Source organism: Neophocaena asiaeorientalis, unplaced genomic scaffold, assembly GCF_003031525.2.
Source record: "Neophocaena asiaeorientalis asiaeorientalis breed wild unplaced genomic scaffold, Neophocaena_asiaeorientalis_V1.1 scaffold128, whole genome shotgun sequence".
Taxonomy (NCBI): domain Eukaryota; kingdom Metazoa; phylum Chordata; class Mammalia; order Artiodactyla; family Phocoenidae; genus Neophocaena; species Neophocaena asiaeorientalis.
The window spans coordinates 562,364-573,055 of NW_020175827.1; the positions used below are offsets into that span (position 1 = coordinate 562,364).

The 10,692-nt window shown below is 52.9% G+C and overlaps 3 protein-coding genes across 7 annotated transcripts in view; 1 reads left to right on the forward strand and 2 right to left on the reverse strand.

Moving 5' to 3' along the window:
* The window catches only part of NUDT17 (nudix hydrolase 17), a 6,426-nt gene extending 1,699 nt beyond the window's left edge, over window positions 1–4,727 (forward strand). The window contains exons 2-8 of one of the 3 annotated variants that reach the window (XM_024732693.1): window positions 117–300; window positions 544–569; window positions 707–799; window positions 1,035–1,133; window positions 1,362–1,498; window positions 1,865–2,017; window positions 4,592–4,727. In XM_024732693.1, the coding sequence (XP_024588461.1) occupies window positions 117–300; window positions 544–569; window positions 707–799; window positions 1,035–1,133; window positions 1,362–1,498; window positions 1,865–2,017; window positions 4,592–4,595 (696 nt within the window). In that variant the 3' untranslated portion in view covers window positions 4,596–4,727. The remainder of the gene's footprint in view (window positions 1–116; window positions 301–543; window positions 570–706; window positions 800–1,034; window positions 1,134–1,361; window positions 1,499–1,864; window positions 2,018–4,591) is intronic. The other 2 variants (XM_024732694.1, XM_024732696.1) reach the window with 2 other exon arrangements.
* The window catches only part of PIAS3 (protein inhibitor of activated STAT 3), a 9,603-nt gene continuing 1,191 nt past the window's right edge, over window positions 2,281–10,692 (reverse strand). For 2 of the 3 annotated variants that reach the window (XM_024732688.1, XM_024732687.1), the window contains exons 2-14: window positions 8,855–9,272; window positions 8,611–8,695; window positions 8,324–8,374; window positions 8,006–8,096; window positions 7,370–7,504; window positions 7,045–7,150; window positions 6,400–6,473; window positions 6,105–6,265; window positions 4,828–4,961; window positions 4,579–4,747; window positions 4,297–4,430; window positions 4,037–4,074; window positions 2,281–3,472 (exon numbers count right to left, since the gene is read on the reverse strand). In XM_024732688.1, the coding sequence (XP_024588456.1) occupies window positions 3,206–3,472; window positions 4,037–4,074; window positions 4,297–4,430; window positions 4,579–4,747; window positions 4,828–4,961; window positions 6,105–6,265; window positions 6,400–6,473; window positions 7,045–7,150; window positions 7,370–7,504; window positions 8,006–8,096; window positions 8,324–8,374; window positions 8,611–8,695; window positions 8,855–9,269 (1,860 nt within the window). In that variant the 5' untranslated portion in view covers window positions 9,270–9,272 and the 3' untranslated portion in view covers window positions 2,281–3,205. Of the gene's footprint in view, window positions 3,473–4,036; window positions 4,075–4,296; window positions 4,431–4,578; window positions 4,748–4,827; window positions 4,962–6,104; window positions 6,266–6,399; window positions 6,474–7,044; window positions 7,151–7,369; window positions 7,505–8,005; window positions 8,097–8,323; window positions 8,375–8,610; window positions 8,696–8,854; window positions 9,273–10,692 lie in introns of those variants that run through there. The other variant, XM_024732689.1, reaches the window with a different exon arrangement.
* Window positions 9,135–10,692, reverse strand: part of ANKRD35 (ankyrin repeat domain 35) — a 22,939-nt gene continuing 21,381 nt past the window's right edge. The window contains exon 14 of the mRNA XM_024732680.1: window positions 9,135–9,272. The gene's annotated coding sequence lies outside the window, so the exon portion shown is untranslated. The remainder of the gene's footprint in view (window positions 9,273–10,692) is intronic.

The following is a 10,692-nucleotide window of genomic DNA, read 5'->3' on the forward strand; positions in this document are numbered from 1 at the left end:
TGGGGGCTGGGGGCCAGTCGCCTGCCGTGGCCTCTTTCCCCATCTGGGTGTCGCCCAGTTTTTGAAAGCCACGCCTCGCTTCTGAGATATTAACCCCAGCGGATCCCTACCCCCAGCGACCCCCTTTCTGCCCTTTTTCGGCCCTGGATCACCAGCCCAGGGCTCCTGGGGCCGAGCTGCCCACGAATCGAGGTGTGGATCTGGCTGTGGCGGTCGTTCTGCAGTCCAGCGATCAGACTGTCTTGCTGACCCGAAGGACACGCACTCTCAACGTTTCCCCCAACCTCTGGGTACCCCCAGGTGAGCAGTCTGAGGGCAAGGCCCTAAGTCCAGGAAAGAAATCTGCCCTTTACCCAACAGTGCTATTCCCAGTCTCAGAATGACAGAGAAGTGGGCCCAGAAATGTGGTATCAACAGGTCCCATAATCACAAGGGGCTACAACTGCATCTGTGCCCACTGGAGGAGGGGGCAGTGTAAACAGTGAGTGAGCGTCCCTGACCAGGAACACCACCATTCACCTGCTGGTCCCACTGTTGTTGCAGGTGGGCACGTGGAACCTGATGAAGAGGTAGCCAATCCACTGACCCAACCTGCACCCTGCCCTGAAGGAGGGACCACCTTGGGTGTGGGCTGAGGGAAGGGCAAACACAGGACTTGGAGGAGTCAGGCGGTGGCCTCTCTGACCTCCTGCCCCCTCACTCCCAGCTGCTGGACGGAGGACTTCGAGAGCTTTGGGAGGAGAGTGGACTACAGCTGCCCCAGGGCCAGTTCTTTTGGGTCCCTCTGGGGTTATGGGAGGTGAGACAGGGACCTGGGAGCCCTTAACAGCTTCTAACCCACCAAAGCCCAGAGAACAGCCACACTTGCCTTGACCACATGGGACCCGATGGAGTGTGGGTGGTCTGGAGTTCCCAAGCCCACGACCCTTACCCATGTCCCTCCTCCACCACTTCTACTCTCCACTTCCTCAGCTGCATTTACAAAGCCCCAAAAAGGGACAGGAAGTTCTCATTTTTGTTTTCTTCTCTCTTAGTCTGCCTACCCTCCTAGGCTGAGCTGGGGTCTCCCCAAATACCATCACATCATTCTCTATCTACTTGTCATTTCCCAGGAGTCACAGCAGCAGCTACAGGTAGGGCTGGCAGTAGAGGAAGGAAATGCGGCTTAGGAGAACCAAACAGACTGGTTCCGACTATGACTAAGGAGGGGGAGAGGGAAGGTCAGAGATAACCAAGAAATCCAGTAGCCTCTCCCCTTGTCCCTGCCCCAAGTCTCTCCACTCCACCTGTGGGTAGGCTGTGATCCAGAACAGGTCTTCTGAGAGAGGCCATGACTAAGGGATCAACATGTCTGGCTCCAGGCCCGGATCCAACCAAACCCAAGAGAGGTGAACGCCCTCATGTGGCTGGGACCAGATGTAGCAGCTGCGGTGGCTGCCACAGAGGATGGGACAGAGACACCCAGACATCTTCCCCAGGACCTACCGCCTTCTGTCCTGTAAGTAGGAGCTTCTCCCTAACCCTCCAACACACCAACACACACACTGAGAAGTTCAGAGGAAATTTTGTGCTGTGGGGGAGATTTAGGGAGGGAGTGGGTCAACTGATAATGAAGAGAGCACATGAGATCAAAGATATTGCTCATGATACTCCAAGGGTTCCTGTCCAACTGGCTAGCACTGAAGACCTGGGTTTCAGTCCTACTGTCTCATGGGGGCAAGTCATTTAACCCTCCTTTCTGTAAAATGAGGTTAACACCCACCCACCCCTCTCCTGTGGTGGTTGGGAGGATCAGATGACCTTATGGATACAGAAGTGGGCTAAGCCACAAGGCACAGCCCAGACAGGAGCTGTCATTCTGCAGTGCGGTGGAACTAGAAGAGAATGGAGGAGCTCGACCTCTGGTCTTGCCCACGTCCACACTGCTGCGGACGACACCAGCCACGGCAGATAGCAAAGAGAGGGTCAGCACGGGGACCAAGTTTGCCCTCAGGCTCTGGCTACAGCATCTGGGCAGGTAAGGATGAGGAAGGACTTAAGGACTCCACAGTGTTGGGCTGAATGGTCTAGTGTTTTTATGGGTGTGGGGGAAAGAAAGGAAGAAAGAACTGCCCTTGGAAATCCTCAGTGTGACACCCCTACCATGTGGAAGTGGAGCTCACTCGGACCCAGAGCCTGCAAGGGAAGAACAGAACATGGCCCATCCCACCCCCCACAAACCAGGGATCTGGAAAGCAAAGTGCTTAATCCCCTCCCCAGCCCACCTCCGTGACACTCACAGAACATCCACAACCTTTATTATGGGTAAGAACTTTGCTACAACTGTGGGAATAGAAAGTAAAATTACAACATAGATCCTAGGCCCTAGAGGAGCCTGAAAAGGGAGACTGGAGAGAGCACATGGGTGCTCCCACCTCCCAGGAAAGGTGCAGAATGAGCCAGACCTAACCACAGGGCCATGGGCCTTTAGAAGCTCAGGCTCCAGGCTGGTCAGCATAAGCATCATTGTGAACTTACTTAAATATATAAATAGAGAGACCCAGGCGATTGGCCAGGCCCTTCTCCCAAACCCCTGGGGATCAGGGCTAAGGCCTTATCTCCTCCTCAGTCACACTGGGAAGCAGGAGGCAGGGAAAGTCATCTTTGGAGTATTTTGGTTTTTCTTGTTTACACACAAAAAATATGCAACCCAAAATAGAGTTCTCTGTCCACGTGTCTGCCTATCTCAGTTACTCCAGCTGTCTGTTTGGCCAAAGAGAACGGAATGGACGTGAAGAGACAATGGATATGGGGAAGGAACACAGCCGGCTTTGGGGAATGGGAAGAGAGGGCATCTGGGGGACACGAGAAGGGCCCCTTCCCCACGAGGCTTTAGACAGTCAAGGCTGAGGATTCAGCCCTCTCCCCAACTCACATCCCATCCCATTTGCCTCCCACTGCCTAGGTTAACAGACCCAAAGGAATGGGCTGGACATCAAAGAACATTTCCAAAAACAGACCCCAAATGTCCTTTAAAAGAGGTTAAATATTAACCCTTTGGGTGCTAGCCTTGTCAGGCGGAGATAAGGCCAAAAACAGGTGTCCATGAAGATCTTTCTGGCCTTGACCAAAGCCCTTCTGATGGGTCAGAGGGGCCAGGGTTCCAGACTCCACAGCATACTTGCTCAGTGTTGCGAGGCGGTGAAGGCTCCACAATCCAGGAGACTCAGTCCAGGGAAATGATGTCTGACCGACAGCCAGTCAAAGAGGGACCTGAGGGCAGGGGTCCTCCATGCCCCTCCCTTAAGTTTCCCCCAGGGGCCACAATGCTACTGACACGGCCAGGAGGGGGTGCCGGAGTGGTGCTGCGGTGAGAGCTCCCCAACGTGGGGCCTAGCGGGCCCAGGAAGTGGGAGGGGGTCCCTCGGTACTGGAAGAAGTGGCCCAGGGCATCCTGTTCGTCTAGCGAGGTGATGACGGACGGACCATAGTGCTGGGAGGAATCAAGAGCATGGTTTAAGATCTTATCCTGACTTTACAAACCGCCTCCCAGTCACTCATCTCAGAAATATCATATGGGATAAATAAACCCCTCAGGATCCCAAAGTATTCTCTGAGAAGCAGGAGAGCCTCCCTCTGACTCCTTCCCCTACTTCCCCACACCCCACCCCTCTTCCCTGCCTGGAGACAGCCCCACCAGCTTCTAGATTCTCGGCCCTGTGGGCGTCTGAAATGTGTGGAATGTCCGGCTGGGGCAGTCATGGTGCTCAAGTGCACATGGGTTTGGAGGGGTGGGGAGGGGTGAGCAGACAGGCACAGAACTACACTAAAAACTATGGAGACAGAACAGTAAGTAACAGAGGACAGAGGAAGACATGGGTGAGAATCCGAAGAAATCCCAGTGGGGCCTAGGAGGGAAATAAACTGCCTGTACCCCAGTTTCCTTCCTTCATGGAGAAGCACATTAAGGTCCCCGGGGAAAATGAGAGAGTAAGGGGGCCTATCAGTGCCTAGAAAGGAGGCTTCAGCGATCTGAGATGGAGAAGGGACCACTTACCTGACTCTCAGTCTGAAGGAAAGAAAATAAATCTAAACCTGGTAGGAGAAGAAAAATTAAAATCAACCTCCTATCTGACCCCTTCACCACACACACACACCCACACACGCGTGCGCACACACCCACACCCACACACACACAATATCAAAGCTCCTTGGATTGTGGCCCTTTGCAAAACAGCCAAAAAGCTCTGAAAAGGAGCAAGTGTTGTGAGCTGGTTTGGGGCAGTGCACGGCCCCACCTTGTGATCAGTGTCATACCTTGTATATCAGCCCCCAGTGGGAAGGCAGGTGGGTACTCATGTAGTGGGAGACTGGACAGGAAATCCCCGCCCAGCGTGCCCATAGCAGGGCTCCGTAGCACCGAAGATGGCTGGTGACCAGATGTCAGGACTCTGTGAGGAGACAGAAGGAATCACAGATGTCCTCACCCAGCTCAGCCTCTCAAGTCCCCTCTCTGCTCCCGAGTTTGCCCAGTGATCAGAAAGCGTTCCTGACTTCTTCCTCTCCCTTCTGCTATAGATTCAGCCTATTTCTTCATACCCTTTGCTTCCAGGTAGAGCTGGGATAGCAGCTGAAGTGACAGGACAGTGCTTCTTCGTCGGGGGCAGGTCCTCCTCGTCTGATGAGCTTTCTATTGTCAAGTCAATAACTTCAACCTTCTTCTTATTCTCTGATGGATTGCCCTCTTGGACTGGGCTATACTGGAGGCCTGTGGTTGGTAAGAAGACTGTGTCACAGAGAAGAGGACATACAAGACTTAGCTCAACTGGGGGACAGGGGGTCACTCACCATCCAGCCCATACCCTGGCGGGGGGCAAACCTCAGATGCCTCCTTCTTGGGTTTCATTGGGCACCAGGATCCATCTTCCATGAACTGGATCTCATCACAATCCGAGCAGGAATTAAGAATCTCCATGAATAAACTAGGGGAGGGGAGAGAGAGGAATTCATGTGGCTGGGAGATGGCTGCAACAGTAGCCAGGGAGTTCTGGGACTCACCTTCCTGAACCACAGTTTCCTCACCTGTAAATTAGGGATGTTATCCACCCTCCTGACCTCTCTGAGTTGTTGGAATCAAAGTAAGGTGCATAAAAGAGCTTTGAAAATTTTAAATGCTGAGTTTTAAAATAAGTACATTCTAAGCACGTGTTCCATGTAGTACTAGGAACAAAACAGAAGGAGCAGAGATAACAGAACTCTATAAGCTACCTCAAAAAGAGGCACTGGGGGCTTCCCTGGTGGCGCAGTGGTTGAGAGTCCACCTGCTGATGCAGGGGACACGAGTTCGTGTCCCGGTCCGGGAAGATCCCACATGCCACGGAGCGGCTGGGCCCGTGAGCCATGGCCGCTGAGCCTGCACTTCCAGAGCCTGTGCTCCGCAACAGGAGAGGCCACAGCAGTGAGAGGCCCACGTACCGCAAAAAAAAAAAAAAAAAAAAAAAAAAGAGACCAGGGAAGCCATTCTTTTCCAAGCCAATTGGACCCCTTATATATTTAGACACTCCTAATAGTAAGCAGTATTTTGTGAAAAAATTAAGAGTGCCCCGAAGGGGGGGCCGCCCCTACCCCAAAAAAAAAAAAAAAAAAAAAAAAAGAGGCACTGGGAACAAGAACCATAATGTAGGCTCTGGAAGCAGGTTAGGAGTCGCTAGATCAAAAGAACTTTATTGCTATGTTCAGTAAGAGGTCAGGTAATTGTTTGATGTAACAGTTTGATACACTGGCTCTGCCACTTACTAACAGTGTAACTTTGAGCAAGATACTCGGTCTCTCTAGGTCTCAGCTTCCTCACCTGTAATGACCGTACCTATCTCACACAGGATTACTGGCACCTCATAGGACTCAATGAGATAAGGCATGCAAAGTACTTAGTACCGTGTGTAGTGAAGTCCTCAATGTTGGAGGGAGAGATAGATAAATAGATAGGTAATATTTATATAAAAGAGACAGATATGTTAAGAGTTGGGAGGGGAAGTAAGTTACAGATACATATTTATATATGGGGGCAGGGGCCAGTCCTAGTGGATGTCCTAGGTAAAAGGAAGCTGAATGCAGAACAGCCCTACCCATCAATGATAAGAGATTCATAGGGAGCCTTCTTATCACACACAGGACATGTCCACGTTGGCTTCTTCTCATTCATCTGTAGATAAAGGGCAGCATCGAAGCTCTGCAGGTGGGCGCAGGTGAGGGCCCGACAAGGGACAGTCAAGCGCATCTTCCCTAGCTGAGGAGAGACAAGTTCTCTGGTCAGAGTCCCCATGTCCCAGAAAGCCTCACTCTAATAGCCCTAGGAGCCCTCATCTGAGTCTAGAGGTTTAACCCACCACTCCTCCCCCTTCTCTTCTCCCTTGTACCCACCGGGCACATGAGTGACACCCGGAGACTTGTAGTGGCCACCTCACTGTCCGGGTCAGCGGTCAGCTTCTCCTTGACTGAAACAAGAGTGGGGCCAGAGCCATGGGGTCAGCAAGGCTGGAGAGAAGCCCGGGAGGTGGTGAGGCCAGAAGCAGATGGCTCTGGCTGAGAGGCGGCTGGGTAGAGCGCCTTTGGGGGCCAATGGGATGTCACATGGGGGTGGTCTGGGATCTGCATTACGAAGGCTAGGTGGCGGGGAGAGATTTCCCCATCCCTGAAGATGCTTAAATACAGCTGGGTGACACTTTGGCAGAGATGACCTAGAGGGAATTGAAGCATCACAAGAGGGTTAGTGTTGATGATACTTAAAGACACTTTCCAGTCTGGAGAACCCAAATTCCAACAGGGCTGGAGTTAGGGTCTGCGAGGTGCAAAGCAGATGTATAATTGGGAATGCAAGGGTGTCAATGCCTGAAGTGGCCCCACTTTTCAACCACAAAGATTGGTGACAGGGGTATGGCACGGGTTGGGGTTCATGTGAGGTGAAGTAAGTTGTCATAAGAGGGGTATGAGTTTTAACTGTAAAGGCTTGAGGGCCAGGAAGAATTGGATACTGGTCAGAGAGAAGAGGGACGGGATGTTACTCACTCAGTGCCCGGGAATGGTCTGGGTTCCGGATGCCCTTTGCTCTGAGTTTTTGTAGAAGGGTTCCTGCAGTCAGCTGCCTCACCAGGTACACAGACAAGGAGTAATTCTACTTGGAGGTGCGGGGGGAGACAATCAGCCTCTGCTTCGTACACCACGACCACCACCACCACCAGCAGCCCCCCACCTTGTCACGTGAGGGCCAGAGACAGCAAGTTAATGCAGAGAGACCCATGAAGAGAAAGATGTTTCCCCAGCCCAATGCACTGGATGATTCCCTCTCACTCCCTGCAGGCTTCTCCAGGCCCCCAGCCTCAGCCACGCTCACCCGTCCAAACTCAGACGACCAGTTGACCACGATGGTGTTGGGAACAGTGGCCGAAAGTCGAGCCAGGGGTGTGATGTTGATGGGGCGGCTGGGCCTCTTGGGCTCAGCCCCATTCTTGGTAGGGGGAAGGTAACCCTGGGGGAGGGAGGGAGGGAGGGCCTGGTTAAGACACCTTGTCTTAGGCCACTCGCTTTCTGGAGAGAAGGTCAGCTCACTCACTGAGATGAGTGAGACGGGGGCCCATTCAGTGACTCAAAAACTGGGGCACTCTCTAGGGTTGGCAGCAGGGTTCATTCCTGGGGAAAAAGGAGAACTTACTCACTGACCAGATAAATAGGAACCTGCTCACTGAGTTCTTGAAGAGGAAGAGTAGGGATACCCTACTTCTTCCAACCCTCAGCTCTAGGGTCATCACTTCTGAGAATCTTTCCTGAACCTTTGAGTAGAACTAATATCCCCCCTCTGGGTTCTGAGAGAACCCTTGTTCAGCCCTATCTTGGTACTCTCTAGATTATATTGATTCCGTCAGTAAAGTGAGCACCTACTATGTCAGGCATGTCTCTTTCATAAAAGATGTAACATTTAGGAACTAAAACAGGGAAGGGGTTACTGCCAGAAGAAGGGAAGAGCATTTACCGGCAGGGGGCACAGTTTCCCATTGACCTTGACAAAGAGGTTGGGGGGGAAGTAATCCTCTTGGGGGCAGCTGGTCTCACAGAGACAGAACCTGGTAAGAGATGAGAGAAGATGAAAGGGTGGGAGGCAGTTCTTGCAGAGAGAGGCAGGCAACCTCAGAAAATCAGTCATGGATATCTGTAGCCTTCAGCTTCCAAACAAGAATCCTAGGGCTGGGGTGGACATGGCAGAGCAGGGTATCTCCTAAGAGTAACCGTCATACCCTTACTTCATTCCCACCCTCAGTGGGAGCCCTGAGGGGAGGGAGAGTCAACTCACCTTAGCTGCACCTGTATGGTATAATCACATTTCGCTCCTGGCAGAACCTCTCTGGAAGAGGGAGGGAGGAGAGATGTCAGTATGTGGCCCCTGAAGGGCAGGGGTGAAAAGAGACACAGAAAGTTAGATGTCCAGAGAATAGAGAAGGGACATACAAGAGAATGAGGGACAAAGCAGGTGCAGGAGGATGGAGAGGAAGGAGGGCAGGGCAGAAGAGGAGAAAGTCAGAGAGCAGAGTCTAAGGATAACCACCCAAGGATGAGGCAGGACGACTGAAAGAGATGTACCTGGATGTGAGAATCTGCTGCACTTGCTGGGGAGTGAGGGCAAAAGTGAAGTGCGCTTCCTCAAACCGCTGGCTAGAAGTGGATGCTGAGGACACAAAGGGGCAGTTATTCCCAAGCCCATGCACAGGCAGCCACAGAAGTTGCCCCTATTCCAGGGTGCTGATCCCACAGGACTAAAGCCTAAGAAAGGCTTGGGAAAGAGGCATGGAGTCCAGGAAGACCCAGGGATCACAAAGAGCCATACCGAGGGTGGTGGGCCGGATGAGCTCCCCGTAGATTTCATAGAAGGGCAATGGTTTCATGGTGACATCAGGGTGCACAGGCTGGGGCAGAGGGGGGTGCATGTCCACTTCACGCTTGGGGCCCAGCAGGGTGCCAGGGGCCAAGAGGGCTGGGGGGATGGGAGCTAGAGGACCAGGAGAGCCTACAGGAGGGGTGCCAGGGGGCAGAGAGAGCAGAGAAAGATCGGAGGGCCCCAGGGTCTTCCGGGGAAAGCGTCGGCGGTAAAGCTCTTTGATCTTCATCTGGACGCTGGGGGCACAGCTGGACTTGAGGAGGTGCAGGGCCTTGGCCAGGAGCTCGTGCTTCCGTCCACTCTTGTTCCGGCCAGCGAAGCCGAGGAGCACCTGGAGCTCAGACACCCGGAAACTCATCACCATGTGCTGTGGAGACCAGAGAAGCATGAGAATCCTACCTTGCACAGGGCTGTCCTGCCAAAGACACTGGGGCTGAGCTAGTAGGTGGGCAATGCACTTTCCCTCCAGCGCTAATCAGAAAGGTGCTTTGCAGCCAGTGGATTACTGCCAGACAGCGAAGCTGGCCAAACGGACATCTAGGTCCCATTTTAGCAACCCTCAGATCACCTCAGGCTTGAGCAGCCCTATCTCCCTGTGCCTGGCAGTTTAACAGGTGAGGGCAGGGTGCGGACAGCATGCCACCCCAAAGCACACGTCTCAGTCCACTACAGCCTTTTCCCCCCATCCCTGCGGTGAGCCTGGACCCTCCTGTAAGCTGCTTATCTCCTCTCCTGCTCTTTCTCAGACACTCAGATCCATCCCAGCTCCTGGGAAGAGGATAGGAGACAGGGAGAAGGAGGGGGGAGAAGAGGATTCAGGCCAGACAGCCCCATAGAGAAGAAAGGGGCCAGGTGGCTGGTGGATTGTGCCCCACGGCCCACCCCTCCCAACACCTCGATCTACCTCAGCTATTTTCCCCAAGCCTCTGAAGCTTTTGTGGCCAGGGTTTTCAGGTCAGGGTTCAATGCTCATAACTCCCCCAAATCCTTTCTCAGTGTCATTTACATAACCACCCACCCCTCAGTCCTATTTCTGTGGGAGAGAAACAGGACCAAAACTTGGGGTGAGAGGTTAACAGCGAATTGTGAAATCCAGGTATCCTTCCTGTTTACCCGTTTACTCCATCTGCCAGGAACTAATATCCTGCTTCTCTCCTACCCAGAGAAAATAAGTGATCCTCCCCCTCCTCCACAGGGGTGGAAGAGAGAAGAGGGAAGCTCTAAACAGAGGCCCTGGGAGGGTGAGGAGAAGGTGAGCAGCCCCTGAGCCAGGGTGCAGAATTCCATGCTCTCCTAGGCAGCTAGACCCAGTAACTAGACCTCAGGCCCTCCCAAGAAAATGGCTCCATTTCAAAAGGCAGAATAAAGCCAGGAGACAGGGGGATGAACCCCATGGTTTTTAAAGGTTCTGTGAGATGTCCTCGGATATGGTTATCCTCAAGTCTCTGGTAGTGGTAAGCTCTCTCTTTAAAGGACTCACTTCTATGAATCTCTAGGAGACCCTGCCACGGGCAGGCCTTCCTAGCCCTCCACAATTCTTCCCCTCACAGGAGACATTATGGCTTTGGGCCCCTTTTGAGGAATATGATTAAAAACTTGCTCCTCTACCTTTCTCCCCATCCTAATTTCCTCCGTCCTGCCTTTATTTCTCCATTAGCTTTGTCAAGAACTTCTCCCTTTCTATCCCATAGTTTCACTCCTCTGCCCAAAGATACCGACTCACTAAGGCAGGACCTTCCTCTCAGCCTCCAGGATGCTTCTGCCCCACCCCTCGATCTAGCCCCGCA